A 25,668-nucleotide genomic window follows, 5' to 3' on the forward strand; every position below is an offset into this window, starting at 1 on the left:
ACACTGCAAGGCAGGACCTAGCAGGAGTTTCCTACTCAGTGTGTAGGAGTGTGCCAGAGCCCCGAGTTTCCCTGCTCTGGAGCTCAGTGCAGCTCCAGGAAGTGGTGAAGTGAACTAAAGCACATGAATCCCATGTGAATGGAAGCACAACTGCAGCAGCTCCCAGCCTGGCACACTGGACACGTGCCACAGCAGTTTGTGTTGACCATCTTGTAAATTTATGAGACATAACACAAAGTTAGGTTGCAATTATTTTTTAATGGAAAAGACTAATCAATGTTTTACATAAATATCAATTAGTGACAACAAGTCAGTTGAGTAAAGGAATACATACCCCAAGTTTTAAAGGCTCATAATGAACTGACAAAGTAGCACACAACTACACGGAATTAATTGGAAGAGGTGGGCTGCACGTCAATCACCCTCATTAAGTTCAACTGCTAATCACATCAGGCTGTGACTGAAATTAGTCACAGTGCAGTCTTCTCATGCAGCAACAAGGACACATGAAGGGGAAAGTGAACTCCTAAAACACCTCTCTGCCTCCAGCAGAAAGCCCTGGATATAAAAGTACAAAAGCCTCAAGTGTTTTGCTGATGTTAAGCCCTTTCAGGGTCTGGTTTCAGATGTGCAGTCTCCCCTTCTCAGACTAAAAACTTAAATGAATGCACAGGATCGATCAGACAGGAATGTGTTCACACTGCCAAGTGACACCATGGTCGGATCTTAATAATAATTTCTTTCCTACAGGGTTGTGAAGAACTCAAATCATTTCTCTTCCCAGGCAGGCTGCAGGGATGGGGAGAAGGGGGGGCTGTTTCCATAGTTATTAAGAGCAATTTGTCAAGTGAGTAGAGGCTGCACCAGAAACTATGGAACTTCACAGTTTTTCCATGGAACCTGGCAGGCATGATCCACGTTTCCATCTAATGTCTCTGCACTCAGGCTCAACAGGCTAAATATCAGAAGAGGTATTGCTCATGTTACGTCCACAGCTTCAGAAGATCCCAGTTACTGGACCCCACTTTCACATACATAATCACATGGAAAACACAGATTAAAGACTTTTAAACTGCATTAGTGGGAGCCACAGTTTGCCAAGTTAGTGTTTCCCAATTAAACAGCACGACATCAATCTGCTGAAGGCGTCTAATTCCCCAAATATTACCTTTAAATAATAAGAGGCTAAGATGCCTGCTTTCCAGTGGTTCAGTTGATAAGAATTCATTATGAATTATCTAGAACTAACAGCAACACACATTTCATTTTACAGCTTTTTCAGTGACATTCAAAGTTTGTAAATGCTGGGGACACAGTAGGGTCTGATCTACTGGTGCATGAAAATTAACACCCTACCCTGTTCTCTGAAAGGCTCAAAATCCACAAGAAACGTTTTGATTTAAAAGTATGTTACCAATTCTCCTGTCATGTGTTAGGTCCCATAAATCCACGTATTTTTCAAAGTCTGGATTTCACGTATTTAGCTGGGAAATGCACCAACACAAGATGCAAATGAAACCTCTGAGGTGAGCAACTGCTTCATAAAACAAATTGCTTGCAAGTACAGCCCAAGTAAGCTGGAACCCAACTCATGACAAAGCTGTAGCAGCTGAAAGGAACAGCAGCACTTCTGAAGTCACTGTCAAAGGTGGACATTGCACAGCACCAGGAAGATTCTGCTTTATACCTGCACTGGCTTCACCATACTTGAAGAGACAACCCATTAAAGATCCTTGTATTCCCATAACAGATACAAATTTGCTAACACCTCTAAAGCATCAGATCGCTTATGGTCAGTGGGTTTACATTTCAGAATTAATGACAACGAAAAGGGATCTTCGGCACCATAACTCTGTTAGATAAGGAATCTGTTTGTTACAATTTCAGAAGAGAAAGCAGACAGCCAAACACAAAACACAAGCACTCAGCTGGCTGCAGTCACTCAGCATGATGTGCAACTGATAGCAGGAAGGGGATGATTTCAACACTTCCAGTTCTTCACATCTAAACAAATTTGAAATAGGGTTATTCTCTCTGATAAACAGCAACACTTTGGAAAAAAAAACCTGTAAGATACCCTTGAAAAGAAGTGATATTAACATTCCTCCTAGAACTGAGTAGATTGCCTTTTAGGGTTTGAAGTACTCCAACTAAGGACCATTTTCATTCATTTCAAAAACAACAACAAAGAGTTCTCATCAGAAAGGAAAAACAAGATGTCAGCTGTAAATACATTACTAAAGTAAGAAAGAAACTGGAGATTGACACACTCATTCCATATCTTAGTTACTATCAGAGTTACCAAGTGTCAACCAGTTGAGAGATTTACACAAGAACAGAAGTAATTCCCTCCCTGGCCTGTAATCAAAAGAAGAGGAATAATAACAAAGGAGAACGGTCCAAGCTGTTAAAAAGGTCTATGGGGAGGAAATTACTAGGCTTTTAAACATAAAGGATTGAAGAACTGTTAATTGTTAAAGAACTGGAGATGACCATTAGCTGCCGGTGTGTGTGTTCTGCACTCCCAAGCTATGTTAGGCTCAGCTGCTCTAACACATTCTGTATCCTACCTGTAAAGGAGATCGATACAGCCACTTCTCATTATCTCCACTGAGCTTCATACAGGCAAAAAGGTCGCAAACTGTGGGAAGGCCAAAGTCCTGAAAGAGAAGTCACCTTAATTACCAACCCCAAATACAAATACCAAAACATAAATACATTCTGATGTATATTCAAATTCTGTAAAGCGTTCAAAACCAAAACTGATTTTTGAGTCCGAGATTAATGCTTTCTTCATTTAGTGCAATATATTAATTTGTTTAGTGCTAAGTAACTAATAATTATGAAAACATTAAAAAAGCCAAGAAACTTAAAGCTTTCAGTCAGTATCATCCAGAAGAGCTACGACTTTGGAAGAGAATGAAGTCATTACATTCAGTAAAGCAATAAACCTGGCACATAAGACACAAAAGTATCAAAAACTTCTGCTCACTTGTGCTTTCTTGCGCAGAAGCCACTTATCTTCCACTGGAGGCGGGTTTGCATTTTCTAGGTCATTTGAAGTCAACACCCAACTGTTTACATTTAAGGGGAGGTGGAATGGAGCCAAGAAGTCTAGGAAAGGACTCTTGAAACTCTTGTCTGCTTTTTCCCGACTCTCCTTTTCCTCTGTGCTTTCTGCTTTGTGCTCAGCCTTGGCCAGCCAGCTTGTCAGAGGCCTCTCAAGCAATGCTTTCCAGGGTTCTGCAATTTCTGCTGAATAATCTGCTTTCTCTGCACTCACGGGTTCCCCTGGGAGCTGCTGTGCAGGGCTAAGCCAGGAACTGGCAGCAAACTTGGTCTTCTCAAGCTCAGGGTCTGGTAGATCTCTCTGGCTAACTGGAACTCCGTTTTTGTCCTTCCCATCTTTCTTCAGAAGCCATTTGCAAAGAGCCTCTTTTCCACAGTTTTCATCACACACACATTCTGAAAAGCTGGCACACAGATCATTAGCTTTGCACACATCTTCCACTTTAAAGGGGGCCTGAGGATGCTGAAGAAGCCAAGCATTTACAGCAGATGAAGTGGGTGATTTCTTTCCATCAAGATGCTCATTCAGGCACTTCAGGTTTCCCAGGTTCTCAATTTCCACATTTCTGCTCTGGCTGCCACGACAACTGGTACATGCTTCAGCTTTGAGAAGCCAATCATTCAAATTGCATTCTTCCCTAAAAGGTTTAAATTCATTCTTCCATTTCTCATCTGAAGCAATACTTCCATTCTCCGTGTCAGGAGTAAGCAGCCAGTCAGAAAGGTCCATCTCTTCTTCTCCAAGGGATTCTAATTCCTCCACCTTTTCAATAGTGGAAAAGGATGAGTTGAGAGTAGAGGTGGAGTCCTTGCGACCAGGGGAATCTGTCTTCCCAGCAACATCACGCTGCTGATTGTGCAGGAGCCAGTTCTCCAGATCCTTCAGATTTCCCCAGGCTTGCTCAAAATAGCAGACTTTGGAAGAATTCAAATCCTAGTAAAGACACATTGAAATACATCTATCAAAACTAAAAGGCAATTCAGTTCAGTAACTGTTTGCATAGCTAGAGCTCATTCAGCTAGTAAGTGCCAAAGCATCAGCTGAGCATGAGGCAGAATGAAGGTTTAATTCAGAAGGTTTAATTCCCCATATTCTGCTCACAATCAGATACCGTGTTCTCCCCTCTGTTCAAACCCAGGTTAGAGCACAGAAGGTTTACCTGGCTGGGCTCTGGCACACATTTCTGGGTAAGCCACTCCTCCAGGTTGGTGCTGGGAACGTAGGGAGCGCGGCGCCCGCCCACAGGCCTGCTCCCGAGTAACCAGTCAGCCAGCGAGGCACTCACTGCCCCACACAGCGCCTGCTGCGGGAGAGAACGCCCCAGTCAGGAGACAGGCTGAGCCACTGGGGTGAACAGCAGCACAGCCAGGCAGCAGGCAGCACAGTTCTGCACCAAAAGGAAAAACAGCCCCCTCGAATTACGAAAAACCCAGAGGAACTGGATAGTTCCAACATCACAGGCCATTCATTAAAAAATCCTGTCAGTCACTCCAGGTACACTTTTATACTTTGTTCTTGCCTGTCTGTTCCTGAAGCAGATACAGTATCAGATCACTCTGCTCACCACGCCACTGTTACTGGCCACTCAAGCACCTTGACAAACAAACACCAGCCATTACTCGAGCTCACATAACGTGCTTGAGGTCTCCTCTTCCCTCTAATGCAATTAACCACTCACACAGGTCAATCTTACCTGCTCACAGTTCATCAGGGCACAGCTCTGCGCTGGGAACCAGGGAGAAGCATTCTCTCTCTCTGAGGTTTGCTGAAAGGAAAGTGAAAATTAATTTAAATCTACAAATGCTCAGTGCTTTATGGCTAACAATGTCCTCAACATTTACAAACAGAATGGAGAAAGATTGACCATGAAAACACTACCTTAAGTCTGCTTCCTTTAACAGAATTGTCTCCAATAATACAGGAAATATGCCGCTTACATAAGAATCCCAAAGTACTTTTATCACAGAAAGCATCTACAATGTTTTAACTATTGCTACCTAAAGAGAACAGTAACAAATTTTCTGGGATAGAGTAGTAATGCAGTAGCCATTCCCTCAGCCTCTGCCAAAACACATTAGATTACATGTACATAACTAAACTCAATGAAAACTACATGCAATACTTAATAACCCACTGTGTATTTATTATGCAGCTAAAATTATATGACTCGTGCACAGGATCCATTCAAGCTGTCACTAAAAGCAAAAATATTACCTGGAATATATTGGACTACTGAAAAAAAAGTCTTTGAGGCAAGTATTCCACAACCCAGGGAAGTCCTGCTGCTTACCATTGTTTTAATGGAACCAAATGAGGTAATAGCTTGGCGAAGGTAAGACGTGTCAGCCTCAAAATTCAGGATGGAAGACTCTTCAGGTTTAAGTGTAAGACTTTCCAGTCTGAAAGAGTAAGGTGATAGTTACAGAAAGGAAAAGAAATTACAGTCTTCTTCATCCAGCCTGTTTTGGAAGTCAGTCCACTATTTCAAAAGGCTTTCAAGCTACTTGGCAGTAATTAGGTAACAAAGACGACTTTTGATACGTCATACAAGAAAGGAATGGCTATCTACAAACCAAGACCAGAATAAATGGCCAGCAAAACACAAGTTTCACCTTCTTACTTCAACCGTGATCAGCAACTAATATTTGAAATAATCTGCATAAATGAGTACCTCTCCTGCTCATTACAGTCTCAGTTTATCACCTCAGACTGCTTTAAAGTTCTTATTTCTGGGAACTATTAAAAGTGTAGGAACAGTGAGATCTGTTATTAGTTCTACTAGAATAAAAAATCAGATTAAATTAACAAGTTAAACTAAACCCAAGTGTGTTAATTTGCATTATAACATATATTTACCTCTCCAGGCAAACTGAAATCTGGTTTGCCAGTTCGTTACTGTAGGAGCGTTCCAGCTGATGAATAAGGCAATTGAACTGTCCCAAGTACTGCATTAAAGACAAAACACACGTTACTGTTTTGGCTTCCAGCATTAAAACTGAGGCAGTACTTCCAAGGACAACACTTGCTTGAAAATGCCAGCGCAGCAAGGGACAGGCAGGCCTTACCCAGTAGAGCTGCTGCGCCTGCTGCTGCAGGGCCTCCTCCTTGAGCTGCTGGATGAGATCCACCTGCTCGAAGAGCCACACCTCGCGGCTGCGCAGGCACTCCAGCTGCCGGCTGATGTGGCTGTGGATCTTGGCCTTCACCTGCCAGGGACACACACCGTTCCTGCATCTGCCAAGCACAGTGCACACACACGCGCTGCACTCGTCACAAACTACTGTTTGGAGTGACTTAGTTCTCAAAAATTCATCAGTCACCCACAGCACCACGTGCCTCAGGTCAGTAACAGTCCCAAGGCTACCTTTAAAGAGGCATCAAAGAATAATATTCTTTGTAATATCTCTCTACTCTGATGTTTCAATCAACAGCTTTTGGAAATTCTGCATGTCTGAGCTAATAATACAGGATTACCTTTATCAAGAGCATGGCCATATGACACAGCAATGTGTTTGCAAATTGCTAGGAAAATTTCAGACTACTGTGATAATAGTAAATATTCAGGAATAATAAAAACTTTATTGAAGTCGTGTTAGTCGTTAAAAAAATCTTTAGGAAGTAATTTAAAATTACCTCTCTCCAGTTTTCCTTTATCTGCTGCTCAGCTTTGACAATTCCAGATATTGCTGTTTCCAAGTCCTTCTTTGCTTGAAGGCACTTTGCCAGAGTCTCACTGCTGCAGGAATTTCTATTTCTGTCTTGTGCTGGACTCATTCTTGAAGAGTTCCTAAAACACAATGGAAAAAACAATTTCTTAATAGTTTCTATTCCTCTTTAACAGAAGAGGAAGGGCATCATATGAAGAACCATCTGCTCTATTTCACTAGAAAAGGTGAACAAAAAAAGCCCCTAAGACCCTACACAGATGCAAGTTTTCTAAACATAGATAAAGCTCTCCTCCAGGAGCAACAACGGTCTCAAACACCTCAGCCCACGGAATTTGCACAATCGCAGGAAAACCAACAGATATTTGACAACAGCTTCAGCCACAGGAGTTTAGGCAATCCTCCCCTGCCAGCCACCTTCCTCCAGCTTTTATGCCTAGCCAGCAAACTCCAGAGCTGAGGGGCTGATTCAGGGAAGGTTCAACAGCAGTGCTGGGCCTGTGGGAGAATGGCCTGGCCAGGGGCAGGACACATTTCAGCCACCCTTCTTCCCTCTGCAGGCAAATGAGAAAATTCCAATACAGTTTCATCAACTGAAAACCCACATGCTGCTACAAAGATCACTCTTTACTAAGTTGCAAAGGCCAGAACTTTAACAGCTACCCATTTTGCCCTGGTCACAGCTGTGGTAACTTAGCTTCAGCACTCGAGCAATCTCGAGTAGAAAGGGCTCAAATACAAAGTTTCTACAGGAGTTATACTGGTAAGGATTCTGCAAGTAAGGAGGAAAAGTATGGATTTTTAGTAAAAATGGGAAGGCTTGGTGTAAACACTTTTCCTAAACAGTGGGTTATTTTGTTACAGAAGAGTTTGAATTCTCCCCTCAGTTTCATGGGATTCCTGAAGCACTAAACATCCATAGTATTTGTTCTATTTAAAACAAGTCCTCAGCAATGACAGCTATGGAAATTCCCAGCAGATTTGAAGCACACACGTGTGCCATTCTAAAATGTCACAGATTTTACCACTGCTCTGGGGAGAACTGAAAGTAGTTTTGAATAGAAGACAACCATGAGCTTGTGTTACTGAGCAGCTATTTAGTCTGCAATTTCCAAGCCCCAGGATGACATAAACTTCAACAAAAGTCCTTCTACAGCCAAGAGCTACCAGACAGATACAAAAGCGTGTGTTTCACACAGGAGAGGGCTATGAGTGGCTTGCAAGAGGAAAATGACAGGAAAAGCAAAGTTCTCCGTGGGGCAGGAGCAGAGGCTACACCTGCCTTAGTTCCCTCAGCATCAGGGGTTTCCTGTCTCTCCAGTGCCTCCAGACACAAGGCACAGAGTAGGCACAGAGGCCACCCCAAGACCCTGCACACAACTCAGTCCTCACCACAACAGCTCATCTGCTAGGAACTGCAGAGCACAAATACAGGAGAACTCAAATGTAATCTTTAGGCTTATGTGATTTTTCACCAAATCAGACAGTGCAGAAGTCCAAAATACCTAATTCTCCACTGAGTTTGCTGTGCTCTGAACGCCAGTTTCATCCTGGTATTTGCACACCCTAGCTTGTTCACAGGTTCTGTAAGGTTTCATGATCTTCACCATGCTGGCAATGCTCAATAAAAGGTAATCTAAGCTTCTTCTCACAACACTCCCTAGACTTCATGCTGCTTTTCAACTCTCATGTACAACCTACAGGAGGTAGGAGCCAACAGTGTAAATGCAAGCCCTCATTCTCAGATGAAATCTAACGAGTAGATTACAACAATACATCCAGCCAAGAAAACAAGGGCATTAGATACCTTAAAAACTATCAGATACTCAAAAGTAAATTAAAAAATTCATATTGGTTATCATTTCATTTTTTTATATTCTTACATAATAGCCAAAGTCTGAAAGGCTAAATAAAACTACCAAATTTGCTCACACAATAGATAATGTACTGAACAACTCTTGTGAAAATTATGTTAAACTACTTTATCACACTCTGTATTAGCAATTTTGTAAGGGCACAATTGAATTTAAGAAGCTTACACACACTTCTCTAATGAGCTGTTTGTTGTTTTTCATTTTTTCAATGATTACAAGAGACTCACTCCAGAATGTATGAAGAGAATGAGTGCTGCCTTCCTCCAGCCAGCCAGCTCCTGTTAAAATGGCTGTTCTTAGGCTTTGTCGGAAATAAGCCAGTAAAACTCACATGTTGACCATGAGGGCCAATCCACCCTTATTTTCAATTTCCACACGCCTCTAACAAAACTAAGTGGGGGCAAGCACCTATTTCCTTGCTTCCCAGTTACTCCCAAATAGCACCGAGAATTTAAGACGTTTTCAGGTCACATGCTCTGAAACACCCGCGATCACACACTTCGGCTCAACAGTAACAAAATACAATTACTTCTGCAAGGAGACACACGGCTGCAACACACCGCCCCCCGGCCCGCCATTTCCGTGCCATCACACTCTTTCCAAGCACACGGGGGTCCCCATCAGTCCCCGCTGTGTGCGTCACGGGAGGCACACCCCGAACAGAGCAGCTCGCACTTACTTTCCGCGCTCAGGAAGCAATCCCGCAATGTCCTGTTTATAACGCGGCTTCCATTCCCAGGCACGGCCTCCGGAATGCTCCCGACCCTGCAAATTCCGCTTCAAGCCCTGGCTCGCGGGAGCGGCCCCGCGCCTTATCGGGGCGGCCCAGCCCGCGCCCCGCCCCGCCCCGCGCCGCGCCCGGCCGAGCCGCACGTCGGCAGCGGGGGCGGGCCCGCGGCGGGCCGCGACCACCGGCCCTGCTCCGGCCTGGCCCTGCTCCGGCCTGGCCCCGCTCCGGCCTGGCCCCGCTCAGCCCAAACACCGAGTGCCTCCCAACACCCAACAGCAGTTCAAACCGCGAAACCTCAGCGTTTTGCAACAAAACCGCTATTTCTTGCAACTTCAGAAGTGTGGCAATGTGCCCTCTTCGTGCAACAACAAAGCAGACCCGACCGCTGAGGCATCCAGCGGGGATGCAGCACAAAAGATAAAGCTGCGGGCCGAGCCAGCTGCCGAGCTCAGCCTTTCGTCCTGGCCATGCACAGCCCAGCAGCGAGGCTCCCCATCCACACTGAACCTGCGACGTGCCAGAAACGCCGACACAGAGCTGCCCGCATGCAAGTTAGCTCCTGGAAGGACCAAAACGACACACACAACACAGCTCCTGTCACATCTACTCTTGCTCCCACAATTTCACACACACACACGGCTGAGGAAAGCGCACAGAATGGCCTCGCTTGGAAAGGACCTTGAGGATCACTCGTTCTAAAGTCTCTGCCGTGGGCAGGGACACCTCTCACCAGACCAGGGTGCCCAGCGCCCTGTCCAGCCTGGCCTTGAATCCTCGCACGGATGAGCCACGGACGTGTCCTCACCTGCACGTTATCAGTAAACATGTTATAGCCATGAAGCCAAAAGAACTGCCTGTATGATGAGGAAGATGATATTATTGTTCCTAACAGTAAAATAATTACCAGTTTTTACAGGAAGACTTTTGGCTCACTTGAGAGGTGTCACCAGGAGATCCTGCAGCTACAACTCCTGGTCACAGGTGCTCTGTGCAGCCTCCCGGCTGCCTACACTCCACCCCTGAGATGTTAATTCCCACAGGTCAGAAACTGCTGGACAAACATCATTTTAAGCTTTTAATTAAGTATCTGGTGGCTGGGCAGCAGAGGAGGAGGAGACAACCCTGCCTCTTCTGCACAGTCTGCAAATAGGCCAGCAGGAAACTGGTTCTACCAGCTTTTCACTCTCAGCACAACCATCCAAGCTGCCCTTGGGAAGAGCATTGTTTTTCATTTCATATGGGTGTGGAAAAATCATCTCAAAACCAGGGCTGTGCAGTGCCTTTGTTGGCGAAAAGCTTCTGAAGGGAATGAAGCCTCCCACTGAACAGGCTCTATTTATAAATGTGGAATGATTTCTTCCATTTGGCAAGACAAGGCTGCTCCAAAGGCCTCTCTGACCTGTCTTTATGTGGCTTTAAACCAGCTGGCTTGTTTGAACTGAAATCCCCATGGATTTCCATCTAACCCCACCAAAAAACAGTAGTTCCTCTTAAGAAGCTCTCCCAAATTAGGTACGTGAGACTTGTGGTCAGGGAGTGAAGTACTCTAAGTACACGAGCTGAATCTGAGAACTTCCCATTTACATCCAAGCATAACAAGCACTTTGTACAGTGCAGCATCAGCATTACGTGCCAGTATCCATATGGAGCTCCTGCTGGGGAAACTCTTTTACTCCAAAACAAGTATATAACACCCTATTTTTTAAGTCACAAGCCACGTGAAGAAAAAAAAATAACCTTTAAGAGTTTCAAGTAAGAGAAAAAGTGAAACAAACACCTTAAGAAATAACAACAAAAGTTTCAGGTATCACATTTCCTAAAATTCAGGTAGTTTTCAGCTGTCTGCACAGTGTATGGGCTGTGCCACAGACAGAACACGTGTGACTGGACTACCTCTTCTGCCTGTTTTAGCCCCAAAGCAGCCTGGCCAGTGCACAGAGCACTTGTACTGAGACACCCTCCCAAGAGCTGCCCTCTGAAGAGTCACAGGTCACTAAGGCAGCTGTGAAGGAGTCTGATTGCCATTTTATTCCATCTATCATAAATATATATTTTATGCACAAGAAGCATATAACTGAAATCACAAAGTATCTGAATATGCAGACCTGAAATCTCTATGCTATAATTACTGACAATACCAAAGAAGATACCCCAGAGTGGGGAAGATACACACTTATCTCAACACAGATTGCACATTACAACACATCTTCCAGTCTATTGCACTTGAAAACCCTTTGGAAAACAAGTGACAAACCCCTGGTTCTGCCTGAAGCATATGGCCCCAAAGATACCACTGCCATTCTCCCTGCACATCCATCTATCCTATGTTATGCACTTGCAGCGTGATGAACAGTGGTTTTTACATGGCTGCCAGCTTTTTGCTGGTGCCGTGACTCCATACCTTATCTTAAGTCTCAGAGGAAGCCAAACTTGTTCCTTTGTCAGCTTTTCTCTTGAATCCCAGCCATAAACACCGAGTTGAAAGCTGTCAGAATGCTTAGCCAAGCCCCGGAAGCTCCGGCTCATACCCCTTACCAGCATCGAACAACACAGGTCTGACAAACTTTCAAGAAACACGATGCAGCACAACCCCGACCATTCATAACCCAGACATTTACTGCTTATATAACCTCTGAGAAGCGCAGCTGCTAACAAAAGACCCTGCCTTTGCAATTAGGAACGTGGCTTTCGGAGCGCTCGCGGCACAACCTGTCCGGGACACGGAGAGCGCGATCGGTACAAAACCCCGTCCCCGTGTCCCGTGTGAGCCCTGCGCCGCGGAGCCTCCATTTCCCGACCGACCCGGGCCGGGTGCCTGGCCACGTCCTGCACCGCGGCCCGGGGTGCCTACGGGAAGCCTTACGGATTCCTCACGGGATTCCTCACGGGATGCCTTACGGGATTCCTCACGGGGTTGCTCTCGGATCCCCCCGGGTGTCTCTCCCGCTCCGCCGGCCCCGCCGCCCCCGCAGGCTCCGCGCGCCGCTCCCTCAGCCCCGCGCCGTGCGCCCGGCCCCGCGCGCTCTCGCGAGACCGCCGGCCCACGCGCCCCCTGCCGGCGCGGCGGAGCGGCTGCGGCGGCGCTGAGGGAGCGCGGAGGGGCGCGGAGGGGCGCTGAGGGAGCGCGGAGGGGCGCTGAGGGGCGGTGAGGGGGCGCTGAGGGAGCGCTGAGGGAGCGGTGAGGGGGTGCTGAGGGAGCGCTGAGGGAGCGTTGAGGGGGCGCTGAGGGAGCGCTGAGGGAGCGCTGAGGGGGCGCTGAGGGGCGGTGCAGCTGCTGCTGCTGCTGCTCCCGGCAGCCAAAATCTGGGAATCCCGGCTCACCCGGCACGGCTAATCCTCGGAGCACAGAACGTGTATTACGGGGCGAGCCACTGGTTTGGGTCTTTTTCGTGTCCACCGGAAATTTCCCAGAGTACCTGGCTCGGTTTGACTTTCCACAGTCCAGGTTTTCGGTTTTCCTTTCCGCAAGTGTGAAGCACGGCAGAACACCTCCCAGTACGGCCATCCCTCTTTCCAGCTGGAAAAGGATCCAGTTACTGCTCCTTGCCCGCGCTTAGCTGGCCAGGGGCGGGGAGATGAGCTCAGCTCGCCGGAGCGTGGTGCCGATAACGCTGAGGATGGGGGTCTGATCCCTCTGGGGGCCGTTCGGGAGGCGGACTCCATGATCCTGGTGGGTGCTTTCCAGCACAGACTGTTCTGTGATTTTGTGAGATTCCAGCCTTTCTGTGACCACCCGACCAGCACATTTGTGAAGAGCTGCCTTTTGTAGGTGTGTGCACAGCATTAAAGCTTAACAGAGAATGTATGGGGACTCCAAGCAGAAAGGACTTCAAATGGAAATCTAAGTAGCCGAGTACATGTGGTTGCTGAGTCAGAATTTCCTACATATTTCCTCCTCTGGGCACAGACCAAGGAGCCGTTCTTCTGAGCAGGACCTTGCTCGCGGTTACAAGTTCAAATTATTCAGTGCTGACATAAGAGAAAGTAGAAGTCAGCCACCTAATCCCAGATGTGCTGTTACCCTAGGAACAAGCATTTCAGGTATTTGGCTTCCTTGTCTAAACACATAGGGGACACAGGCTGTGTTATATAATCCTCCTGTGTGTACTTGGATTTGAGAGGAAAAATAATACCAACCCTGCCTGACCTTGGAAAACCAGGAGTGCTCATGTGTCTGCTGTGTCTCCCCATGCAGTTACCCGGCAGGACTCTCCCAGGGAAAGAAAGCTGCCTCTCCTGGGCAAGCAGGCACTGTGGACAATGACAGGTTTCTGTCACGTCTTCCACGGCCTTGACCAAGGCAGTATCACAATCCAAATGGTCTGAGAGTGTTTTTGTTGGTAGAGTTGCTTCACACAGTACACTTTCTGTGTGGATTCATACTGGTTAAGGTCATGCCCTCCTAAGAGGATTTTCTCTTTGGATACATCTTCCATCTAACCCCTAAAGGAATATCAAGGGTGAGGAGCCACATGCATCTTTTAATGGTCTCCTTTCTCCCACCCCTATGGCAGTACACACTGCTCCTCCCTCAGCCATACCCTTTGCAGTGTCAGATGTGCCTTTTTACACAAACCTGCATAGCAGATCAGAAAAAGGAATTTAAAATCACATCAGCTTAAGCAAAAGGCAGATTGATGATCTATCAAAATAGAGGCAAACGGTAGGGTAGAGATGCAGTTTTATGGGAAAATAAACAGGATAATCTGTTCATGTTAAAACAGCAGCAAACATGGAGACGAAGAGGGCAGTTCCTCAGTAATGGATAAAACTGTGTATCAGTGTTCACAATAAGCCTCCAACCAGAGTATGAAGAAAAGCATTTTGGATGTGTAAAAGGGATCTAAATAGACATCAGAAATAGTTAATGAGGATAGAAGCCTGCAGCTTTTCCTTTCAGAAGTGTGGGACACCACATAATGCATGCCTATACCTAAGACTCAGTGCTATTTCTTGCTGAATGGGAATCCCACTTACAGTACTGCAGCAAAAAGCCCATCTTTCCTTGATTTGGCAAAAGTGTGTAATGACTCCCTTGTCACACTCCAAGACATTCTTCCTTGCTCATCTGCAGTGTGGGAATGAAGACCAGGGAGAGATTTGTCCCTTCCCATCCCCTGGAAACCATGAGTTTTGATAGAGAACTGGAAGATTTGCTGTGTTTCTTAGGTGTGGGCCTGCAAAACTGTACTACTGGGCACCACTCAAACCACAAAGAACTTACAGAATATTCTCTGGTGCAATGGCTTTAGAGCAAATGTTATGGGGTTTAAAGAATGTTTCTGTTTTCTGTTCCTCTTTCAGCAACTGCAATAATGTAGTTGAAGGACATCAGCCGTGTTAACTTCTTTGTTAAATGCCCCAGAACGTGATTTCCCTGTTCTGCAATGCTGCCACACAGTTGAGCAGTGCATCCCTGCCTCGTAAGGGGGGAATAAGGAAGCGCAGCAAGCCCGGCACAGCTGCGAGTGCAGCTGGACGCCAAGGCACACCAAGCTGCCGGCTGCTCTCGGCAGAGGCAGCAGTCCCACGGCGGAGCATGAAATTCTAGAAGAGTCGTCACTGTAGCCGTCAGGAAACCTCACGCAGCTCCCGCGGGAATCGTTTCCTCCAGCCCTGCCGCTGGAAAGAGACTGTTTTCCCTTGGTCCCTGCCAGCGCGGGTGCATGACCCTCCCTCGCACGAATCCTCTCTGACGTGTGTCCTTGGTCCCCTTCCAGGCGGGCCGTGACCTGGCGCTCGGTCCCACAGCTGTGCGCCAGATCCGACCCAGCCTTCCCGCGGGGCCGGCCCGCCCGTGCCCTCTGGGTGACCGCAGCCGCCACTTGTGCTCAAGTCCAAAGGCTTCACTGCCACGAAGGGCACTTTCAAAGCTCCCTGCACTGTATTTACTCACCTTGAATCTCTGCTGTTTGTGTCGAGCTACCTCAGTGCCAGAGAGGAACGAAATGTTTTTGAACTCCCACACAAACAGTTTCATATATAGACTGTAAACAGATGTTTTTATAGCCTTTTCCTGCACACCACACAGAGCCTTTTCCCTTTCTCTAATTTAGGGATTTCTCATTTCTGCAAACTTTTTCATTACTGTCTATTCTTCTATCCCACTTCACACTGAACAGAAGTACCAAGTACACCTAACCCCACACTCATCTTTCCTTTAAAGGGGTTCTCAGGAAGGTCTTCTGTAGCTTCTCCAGACAGCCTAACCAAAAGCAGAACGGGAAGCAGTGGTTGCTTTTGTGAATTAGGGTCCCACCACAGATGTGAACAAATCTCTTAATTGCTGTGGCCCAAACCTATCAATGCAAAAAATAACAGGCACAGCACCAAAGGACTCACACTAGAGGGAGGCGGGCATGTAAACAATATATAAACAATTTTAACTAAACTAAAACTGTTTTTACAAAGCTTCAGCCTAAAAGCTGTTCTATCACAAACACAGACCGAGCCTGTAGCAAAACAGCAGTGTGATTTTGGTCACTAATCACTTTGCAGCTCCCCCGGTATATATACACACAAACATTCCAGTCAAAATTGGAGCAAGAAAGGACTCAGAGTGCAGACTTGGAACACAAGGGCTGCTCCAGGGTTTGCTCTCATTGGAGTGGGGGAGCAGGCTGTTGAACAACATGCATCACACAATTGAAGCAGGTCTCTTCTGCTTTCTCAGAAACACTTGTCTTATCTTTTCCCAAGATCCTTTTTAAGAAAGCAGTTTTGGCAGCATGACAGTAAATTAATGCCTCATTCTACTGTTAGAGTGAGGTTGCTGCTAAAAAAAAGCATGAAATTTAGAAAACACATCACTATGTGAACAAGGAAGAAATTACAACATAACAAATTATAACATCACATTGTGAATTTAAATCAGTGTAAAAGCTTTTCTAAAACTGGATTCTCTGAGGCAGTGGCATTTGTAGGATTTTCAAGACAATGTGAACACAAGACAGCATTCAAATAACCTGCACAAAGGAATTTCTCCCCAGCTCCAATCTGGAGTGCATCAGTTTGCACTAAACCAGCACCAGAGGCACTGTAAGCAAATTACCTACAAGGCTGCAAAAAGCCATCAGAGGAGGGGAAAGGCCTGGCTCTTCCTGCGTGTGTCATCACTGAAGGTGTTGTGTCTGTGTCGGGGGAAGGACCAGACACTCCAGCTCCCAGTGGAGTTGCTTTAAGGGCAGTACAGCACAGGTCAGGTGCTGGCACTCAGGCCTGAACAGTTCCGTGTGCTTCCTGCACCACAAAAAGCTGTCCGTCAGCAGGGCTGCTGGAAAGCACAAACAAAAGGGTGTTTGGGCAGGATTCACTGCACCCCACGCTGTGAGCCCCACCTCTGCTTTACAGTAAAAACTGTCAGAGGTGAGCAGGGACAGAAGATGCCGGAGAGGAAAAGCGGGTCTGTCCTGCAGAGCATCAGGTGGAGCTCAGAGATGTAATCCTGGCCAGCAGGAGTGCACGGGAGCGCCTGACCCACATTCCTTAAGTCCTTCTACCTTTAACACCTCAGGGGACAAAATTCCCCTTCATCACGCCTGTGACACCATTGTTACTGGAGTTGTCTTTAGCAGACCAGCAGGAGGTGGCTGGAACTCTGCAGCGTCATTTCCTATCCTGTGTCTCTCCCCTTTGTTTTCTAAGCTTCCTTCACATGCCATCTGAGTGGCATGGCCTGTAGTATACTGAAAGCCTGATAATAAGACAGATGACATCTGTTTAGGTCGCATATTTGAAAGGATTAATGCTCCCAAAGACTTACAAGCTACAGCTTAGTACTCTGCTATCTGAACACTTTGGCCCTGGTACATGTGATGGCTGTCAGCTCAAGGCTCAGCATTCTAGAGCTCGAGAAAGATGGAAGCAGGGCATCCAAGTGACCATGGCAAAGGATATGCACCATTCCTTCACAGATGCAGTAAAAGCCACAAGCAACTGTGTGCCAGCTCTGGTGAAACAGTTCCAGGAGAAAGAAACAACTTCATGGCACTGGTTTTGCCTCTGGCAGGGTGCTGCCCCACAGAAAATGGACCCGCTCATTCTAGCTGGCAGAGGTGAAAAGGGAGCACAACCATTTTTATACAAGGCAGAACTGCTGTCCGCAAGTTGCTTTCTGAGCAAGAAAAGGAAGAAAATTCTCACTAATCCACATCACCCACAAAGCTCACCCATTTCTTTCCCTTTAAAACCACACGGCTCTGTATAATTGCTCTACAATTCTAAACTGTAGAGGGGCAGGGGAGTGGGATGACCTAGACTATACCATCAACAGAAAACACCACAGCTCCCTTCCTCAGCAGGCCTGAGGGACTTGCAGGACACACAGGACTTGTGGACAGGCAGTACTTGCAGACACGAGCAGCTCAGGGCTCTGCACACAGGCTCACAGGCATTAGATTCCCTTTTTGACAAGGGTCAGCTGGATCTTGTGGCCTGTGTAATAACAATGCTTTGGGAGGAAACTGAATAGAACATTGTATTCTTCATTTCAGACCCATAGTTCTGAATGGTGGGAAAAGAAATAAAATTTAGAAATCAATCCTAGACCCTAAAGTCCCTTTAAGGGGAAAGACTCAGAGACTGATGCAGCAAGTTCCACTAGGTTATTTAACTGGTAACATGAGAGTTGATTAGAATTATTTATTTCCAAGTCATAAACCCAAGTCATAAACATGCTGCCTCTCCCTCTTGCCAATTAACAGTATTACTTAGCACTAATAAACTGCTTTCATTTTCAAGAGGCTTAAGAAAACAAATTAATCACCTCAACATGTCTGAAAGGAACAGATGGCGATGAAGTATTAACATTGCAATTTCTCAGTTGGAAAAGCTCCTAGGAGAGGGGGCAGTAGCAGTGTCTGGAGGACGCCTAGCCCTGTTCCCTCTGTGGAGCTGGGGCCCCTCGATCTCACCTCTACTCTCAGCTTCTGCTTTAACCTAATCTCACCACACATTATTTTTCCTACAGCAAAGCTACATTTTTCCTTTTTCATTCTTTAATAGTGAGTTACATTTTTCTAGAAGGCCTCTTACCTTAGCACATCTCCAGACAAGTCATTACTGCTTTGGATTTAAAAGACTAAATGTCTATCCAATAATGCAATTAGTCCAGCCTGTCATTATTCTTACTGGCTATTAGCAGAGTAAGCTTTGCTCTGTCCGTACAGTGGAGGTGCTATTTTCCCTGGAACATCTTGGTTACATTTCAGTACGAAACAGCTGACTGCCTTTTCCTCTTCTCACTCTCTTCTCAGCCCCTGTCTGAGGATTGTGCAAAAGTGGGGCCTTTGTTGTTGCTCTGTGGGGCCTTTCGGCTCAGCTGTACAACACGAACTTTTTAAAGCTCCATCTGGAAGGAAGATAGGCTTCCTGTGGAACAGGGGTTCCTAAAGCAAAACATACTCAGGTGAGGACCAACAAAATAAATACAATGATTTTAATAGTAACTGATGTGACAATGACTAAGCAAAGGTTTAGTGTGTTGGTTTGGCTTTTTTAAAAGAACTGATTTAACTATGGAAGGGTTTTCATTAAAGCATCGAGATAACACACTATTTCAGTACTTAACTCCAGTCACAGACTATCTCAAATTGAAACTCCAATGATAACAGTGTCAAATGTCTGACAGGTTTTGGCTTCTCCTCTAGGAATGGTAAATACTAATTCAGAATGAAATTAATTATTCTAACAGCTTTTCAGACCTATTTCAACAGCATACTGATATTAGTATCAATTGCCTTCAATCTCTGCTGAGCCACTGAGCTAAGCATCTCAGCCCATTATCAATCTCAGCCATCATGTATCAATGTACAATGTACAATGAAATCCTTCTACAGACATCAGTTAGTGTCTAGGGACAACAGAACATATCCAAAATACTGCATTAACTGAGACTATTCCCATATGCGAAAGTAAAAAAAGGCACACTGAGACAAAAGGGCAAGCACCCAGTGTGCAAGTGTACTCCTACCTGAGAATTCCTGGGAAAGGCAGCCCCCATCCACTCACCTGGAACTGGTACCTGGGCATTCGGGCTGGGGAGCAGAGGCAGCATGATGAAATGCAAACTGGTTTCCAAATGGGCTTCAGAAAATAATACATCCTCATTTCACCCTAAAGCATCTGTGTTCAGCATTGACCCACTCAGTTATAAATCTAGTGTGAGTTTTCCTGCTACTTTATTTATATTTAAGAGTAGAATATAATGGATTTGGATTTTCCTAAGTTAGAAAACATTAAAAAAACAGAGTTCTCACATTTACAAGAGTAACATTTCAACAGAGAATACTTAATATACAAAATGGCTGCATTTGATTTTTTAAAAAAAAATTGAACCCAAATGCAAAATGAATCAAAATAGCCCTTTTTCTAAGACTTTGATTGTACAAGTAAAACAATTTGTTTTATCCCTGTAGCTAATATTCAAATGAATGCTTGGTATTGGGTTTTTTCTCAGATTTCCATTATATTCTTGGACTTTAAACCTTTCCAAAAGTGTAGGAAGTCCTCAAACATAAACAGTATTTTTTGTAAATAACAGCAACTCTGATTATTAATAAGATCAGAATGCCCGTCATGAGTGAGCATCTCTTTTTCTGAACTTGCAAATCAGTGGTATCCTTTGCCTTTACTTATAATTTATTTTTCTTACCCAGGAATGATAATCAGTGTATAGGAGTGTAGTAGCAAGTCACACCAATGCATAAACCATAAGTAATTGACACCAGAACTGTGTGAAATACAAGAATGGTTCCAGGTTTTATAGCACAACAGCCAAAGAATTTAGGGACTTTGCCCTATTATTCCAGTTCCTTCTGCAAACTCTCTCTTTCTGATCAGTTTGATACTGGTCTTATTATATCATCTTCCTACAGCTGGGGGCTTTATTTTGGAGAGGTGCTCGGAATGGCAGAGGTGGGAAGGAGAATACAGATTTTCCACATGTCAAATAAAGTATGGATTACAATGGCTGTGGGAGGAAGGTGCTCTTGCTATTTTAAAGCTTTAGGTTGACTCCTTAAATCTTTAATTCTTCTGCACACCCAAGGACAAGCTAATAGACAGCACAAGGCTTTAGACCAATACAGTGCTTAAAATTCTCAAAGTGTAATGTTTGAAGAAAGGAAAAAATCAATGTTCAGTATTCTGGACCATAAAATAAGCTCACATAGAAACTGCTTAAAGAGTTAGCTAAACTCTAAATAACAGCAGAGTGACTTTATTTAGTTACTCATTACTTCCTTACTCCTATTAAAGCTTCAATAAAAGGAATTTTAACATCCAGAATCATTACCAGAACTTAGATGCTCACAGCCATAGAGGCATCCTGAGTAAGGCATTATATTCCAGTGGTTTCACGCTTGGTTTGTATAAAACTCATTTGAGCTCAGACTTCTTCGAGGCCAAAGTCCCAGGGTCTGCATGAAGCCTCCTGAACGCAAAGTGAATTTCACAGGAGTCAGCTCTGTTAAATCCCACTTTGCCCAGCAATGGAAATCTGATATTGAACTACTCTACATCATTAAATTAATGCATCACAGGACATTCCAGGAGGAGGTCCTCCATTTAAGGATTTTCTAGATGAAAGTTTAAAGCTGTCCTAATCACCTCTTGATATGCAAATGTCAGGTGAACATTATGGAGACAGTCTGCTAACTTACTGGAACTGAAACCAAACCAACAAAGCACAAGCACACACATTTAAAGTAAGAGTGAGTAATTCCACAGCAGTAAGTTCTCAGAAACTGCAGGTTCTCCTTTGAGACAGAAATGAATGTTTCTCTTCTCTCTCACAAAAAAAAAAAAATTGCACATCTTGTTTCCCCAAGAATCTTAGGCATTCACCAAAGGCACACATGACACTGGAAACAGTATTCTCAGCTTCCTTGACCAACCTTTCACTTCAAACAGGCCCTGCACCACGGCTGCCTTACACTATCATAACAGGTTTCTCACTGAAAACTTGTTTGCAAAGTTGTTTTTAGAAGAAAATAAATCTTTAAGCTGCCCAAATGACCAAGGCACTCAGAATAACCTTAGGACTGTCCTTTGGGGGGGACACAAGGTCTCACTTTCAGCAGATGCCTGACGTCAGACTAGAGAGGGAACACAAGACAGGCAAAGGTTACGGGCAAGCTGTCCCCTATGGCTTATGCAAGAGCCAAATGACCACTGCTCAGGACAGATGCACATTAAAAAAACTCACTGGAAATGACTTTTAATATAAGCAAACCAAACCTGCTCGTGAGTTGTAGGGTATGGTGGTGCCACAGGCTAATTTGAACAGCTGCCGTTTCAGGTCTCTAAAACAAGCATCAGTAAGTAATTCACATGACACCAGTCATCTTTGGTAATACTGTACATTTGTAAATCACCTGGTAAACATGAGCTCGGGATATTTAGAGGGTAATTCATCATAACTACAGACTAACTGGAAAGTTGATAGCATGTCCTTCAACTGTACATGAGCTTGCTAAGGGAATAGTTCAGACTAGCAACACTGACATTACTTCACAGTTATGTAGCAAAAAGTTACAATTCTTTATCATAGAACAGTACACTAGTTTGTTATTTTGTCTACAGTTAAAGTGGACTTCTAGTTAGAATTACAAAATTAACAGCAGAACAGCTGCCAAAACAATTTAAGGGAATGTGATTGAAAGCTAAGAACTTTAATTAAAGCATAACTTTAAATTTTGTTTTCTAATCCTAAATTATTAAAATACAGAAAAAAAGTCATCATTATTTCAAAAAGATGTATCATTAAAAAAGAAGTTCCATTCCTTACAATACAGTTTAAAACTAACATAGAAGAAAACAGTGCTACATTAAATACAGTCAAGAGCAATGGCATTCTTTAAGTATAATCTTATGCTCTCTGTTATATGGCCCAGCCATGGACTTTTCCTTGCTTTAATGTATATTTGAGGATCACTGAACTTTTCCCACTCATCCTGATGAGGGCTGTCCCCATACACTGTGTCAACACTTAGGAGTCAGCATTTATGTACAATTCAAAAACAGCACAGCTATCCTACACCCTGGAGCTGTGCTCACTCCACTGCAGTGCTGGAGCGAGCACAACAGCTTGGATATCTCAGGGAATGCATCATTGTTCTGAAAGGCCTTTTTTTCCCAGTTTTTCCAGGGGGTGGCTCCTCGTTACTTTTCTCAGCTGCCTCAGCAGGCTCTGTCTGGAACTGTTCTATTTGAAACTCGAGATGTTTTTGAATGGCTACCCCGAGGACTTCTGGATCCACAGATGCCCCATACACTTCCCACGTCATTCCTTCATCATCCCATCTCACTTCACGAACTGGAGATTTGGGGGCCTCCAAGCCTTGCTCCAGGTTCACCTCTGGGAACACATGTGAGTGACCTTCAGCTGCCACTGCTGGGCTTGTCGCCACCGATTTGCATTCCATGGTTGGAAGAGTTTGTACCTCAGCATCTCTACGCTCCAGAGCTGGTTTCAGGCCTTTGGTTATGTCATTCATAGAGGTCATAGTCCACATATCCTTAGTTGTCACTACCATGTCTGCACCTTGCTGGCTGCTCAGGGCAACACGAGCAGCCTTGGCTTCCGGAGGAGCTCTCTCCTGCTGAGCAGATTGCAGTTGTTCTCCAGGAACGTTACAGCACTTCAGGATTTTCTTGGCATCCAGGCCTGATTCACTTACTGAAGACACCAGCTTAGGATATGTCAGAATGTCTGAAGCAGAAAGGGAGTGGAAGTAGCCAGGTGCTGCCTGCTCCTTCTCTGTCTCACTGACGGAGCACGCCAACCGCGGGAGCAGCTGGATGGACGGGATGGGCAAGGAGTGGCAATAGGCCGGGATGGTGGCATCTGCCTTCAAGGCATCCTGCCGGAGACTGCAGGGCCCTGCAGAGTTGTTGTGAACCGTCATCACCACGGGGGAGTACGCAGAGTTGGGAATGTTACTGTAAGTTAGACCACCATGAATAATCCCAGGGGCTTGGCTGAACATTGTCCTGTTTGGGAAACCATTTCCGGGCATACGGGGTCCTAGAACAGCAGCGTGAAATGTGCCAGGGTCTGTGTAAACAGTAGTGTTATGTGGAATACTGCCACTGTCAAAGGTGTTTGTGGGTACTTGTTGGTCTCTAGGAAGATGAGTCACAAGGTTTTGATAGTGAGATGTATTTTCATTTGTTTCTGATCCATATCTCTGCGTTTGGAAAGGCATCTTAGCGACTGGACCATGCCTGCAATCAGAAGAGCTTAGGCTGCAGTGAGTAGCACTGGTTTCTACGTGAGTGACATAAGTCTGCTGTTTGCAGCTGCAGGTTAGGTCTGAGTGGCTTCTCTGAAGGGCAGCTCCTGATTCTTCCATTTTATACACGCCTTGCTGGTGAACAAAGCAGGCTGAAGAAACATTCTCAACAGTGCAGCTCTTCACACACATCTTGGTGTCCCCCACTCCCCAGGATGCTGATGACTGTTCAGTGACAAGAACATGGTTTGTATTCTTAGTTCTGCCCTTTGAATGGTCGTTGGCTGACTGGTCATTTATGGTTTGGACCTCTGACCCCAGTCCCATCATCCCAGGCTGTGAGGAGGACCATCCAGAACTCTGCACGCTCCTTGCATCACTCCTGTTTTCCAGGATATGGCAGATGGTGCTACTGTGGCTTTTCTTCAGCTCCTGTTTGTTCTGCCTTTCCTCTAAACTCCTCGAGTGCCCAATACAGGCCAGATTTGAGGAGCTCTTGGATAGGGGGTGACAGTTGACATTCAAGAGACTGTGACAAGAGTCCTGGTAGGAATGGGTGTGGAGCTGGTGGCTGTCAGATGACATGGCAAAAAAGAGATCTGCAAGAAATGGTGGAAAAGAAAGAGAAGCAATTTAAGTAGGAAATAAATGTACTGGAAACTATAATCTCTTCTGACCTGCTTGGCCTTCTTGCCTTTCACAGTTCACAAGTACTTTTTAAAAAGCACAGTACTCTAGTCTAGGTGTACTCGGACCAGTCAGTTTCCATTTTCACTTTCCCCAAAGAGTTTTCCCTAAATTAGAGCCAGGATTTCTTAAAATTCTGGTGGGTTTTTTCCAATTCATAAAACAAATAAGGAAAAAATCCTCCTTGGTTTTACATTTTAACAATACATTTTAACAATACATTTTAACAATACATTTTAACAATATTTTTATGTTTTAACAATAACTATCCCAGCATTACTATGTATAATGTCCCCAAATTCACTGAAGTCATTTTTGGGCCATCTGTAGATGTCATGTAACTTAAGCAAAGACAGAAATATTTTCAAACTAGATAGCTTTTCACCACAGTGGTCATTAAGCCAATGATATTATTGGCAGTACAATTATGTATTATCAAAACAAAAAAATACATTTCATTTCAAGTCTCTTGACATTGTCATTTCAGAAGTTATCCAGTCACTGATGGAGCTTTAAACTTTAAAGCCACAACAACTGAACAAGTTCTCCCTTTTCCCCATACCTTTCCTAACAAGCTTCTTGATATTTCATGTCACAACAAGATCACTGTTTTAGTCCACTGTTTTCCCTGAGCCCACACGAGTGTACAGTGGGTATGGACAAAGCTGGTTTGACCCCCTGTGACAGAGATGACACAAAACCCAAGGAAGTGACCTCTGCCAGGCCAGTGCGGGGTCACTGCCAGTGTTCCCACAACAAATAACGTTGGGCAGCGCTCCAGCTTGTGCTCACCTCTGACACCACTGGAGGTGGCTGCAAAGACAGATCCAGTGAAAGGCTGGAGGTGAAATTCCCCTCTCTCTGTAAGGAGAACCTGCACCTCAGCACTGCCTCTGTTAAGGGTGGTGCTCTGGGCTCTTGGGCCACTCACCTTTGCAAATCCACAAGTTCATGCTGGCACCAGAGGCCGGGTGAAAATGAAACAAGAAAATCTTTAGCCAAAGTCTTGCAGTTCTTTCGGCCTTTTCTTTAGTGGACTCAGTCATTTATATTTTTAGCAAACTCTTGTTTCTACCAGTTGGTGCAGTAGCCTATACATTATTAACATTTCTGTTAGCAGTTTCACATCTAAGGGAAGTTGTGATTGAAGATTTTGAATCTCACCAGATTTAGCAATCCAGTTATTCCACTGACTGCTGATACATTGCCTTGGTGTCACAGAGGTGTTGCAACATTTGTACAACTAAAGTTATTTTAATACACTCATTTATCTATATCTACCCACACAAACACATATGTGTCTTTTCTACAAGAACTCACTGTGTTGAACAGAAAGATCCAGGCTATTTGTGCATTGCCTCCAGACCAAGTACTACTGGATATTTTGTTGTGCAGATGTAGAGGGTGA

At 44.9% G+C, this 25,668-nt stretch overlaps 2 protein-coding genes and 1 long non-coding RNA gene across 13 annotated transcripts in view; 1 reads left to right on the plus strand and 2 right to left on the minus strand.

Moving 5' to 3' along the window:
• Nucleotides 1-238: 238 nt before the first annotated feature.
• On the minus strand, nucleotides 239-12,992 carry NCOA4 (nuclear receptor coactivator 4). Of its 8 annotated transcripts, none has more exons than XM_063406011.1 (10): nucleotides 12,756-12,992; nucleotides 6,704-6,857; nucleotides 6,136-6,276; nucleotides 5,927-6,015; nucleotides 5,361-5,469; nucleotides 4,764-4,835; nucleotides 4,230-4,373; nucleotides 2,993-4,003; nucleotides 2,571-2,660; nucleotides 239-2,004 (listed from the first exon to the last, which is right to left on the minus strand). In XM_063406011.1, exons 1-10 carry the CDS (start codon nucleotides 12,842-12,844, stop codon nucleotides 1,999-2,001), a joined length of 1,905 nt encoding a protein of 634 aa, XP_063262081.1. In that variant the 5' UTR covers nucleotides 12,845-12,992; the 3' UTR covers nucleotides 239-1,998. The 8 variants fall into 8 exon arrangements, with proteins under 8 accessions (XP_063262081.1, XP_063262088.1, XP_063262083.1 ...); XM_063406018.1 differs by having other exon boundaries at nucleotides 12,661-12,782; XM_063406013.1 differs by lacking the exon at nucleotides 12,756-12,992 and adding an exon at nucleotides 12,238-12,396.
• Nucleotides 12,979-22,614, plus strand: LOC134554908 (uncharacterized). The gene is made up of 3 exons (XR_010081341.1): nucleotides 12,979-13,108; nucleotides 14,644-18,745; nucleotides 22,478-22,614. It is a non-coding gene; the product is annotated as an uncharacterized LOC134554908 (long non-coding RNA).
• Nucleotides 19,501-25,668, minus strand: part of GPRIN2 (G protein regulated inducer of neurite outgrowth 2) — a 30,830-nt gene continuing 24,662 nt past the window's right edge. For all 4 annotated transcript variants that reach the window (XM_063406022.1, XM_063406019.1, XM_063406021.1 and 1 more), the window contains one exon: nucleotides 19,501-24,172. In XM_063406022.1, coding sequence (XP_063262092.1) covers nucleotides 22,392-24,158 — 1,767 coding nt within the window. In that variant the 5' untranslated portion in view covers nucleotides 24,159-24,172 and the 3' untranslated portion in view covers nucleotides 19,501-22,391. The remainder of the gene's footprint in view (nucleotides 24,173-25,668) is intronic.

The sequence above is a fragment of the Prinia subflava genome, chromosome 9 (assembly GCF_021018805.1).
Source record: "Prinia subflava isolate CZ2003 ecotype Zambia chromosome 9, Cam_Psub_1.2, whole genome shotgun sequence".
In the NCBI taxonomy this organism is placed as follows: Eukaryota; Metazoa; Chordata; class Aves; order Passeriformes; family Cisticolidae; genus Prinia; species Prinia subflava.

Excerpts from the sequence above, each read along its gene's own strand:
- NCOA4 (XM_063406011.1), bottom strand. The coding sequence starts at position 12,844 with ATGGCCGTACTGGGAGGTGTTCTGCCGTGCTTCACACTTGCGGAAAGG. Across the intron at positions 6,858-12,755 it reads GGAAAGTCAAACCGAGCCAG|GAACTCTTCAAGAATGAGTC; the intron begins GTACTCTGGGAA and ends ATTGTGTTTTAG. Across the intron at positions 4,836-5,360 it reads TTGGTTCCATTAAAACAATG|CAAACCTCAGAGAGAGAGAA; the intron begins GTAAGCAGCAGG and ends CTTTCCTTTCAG.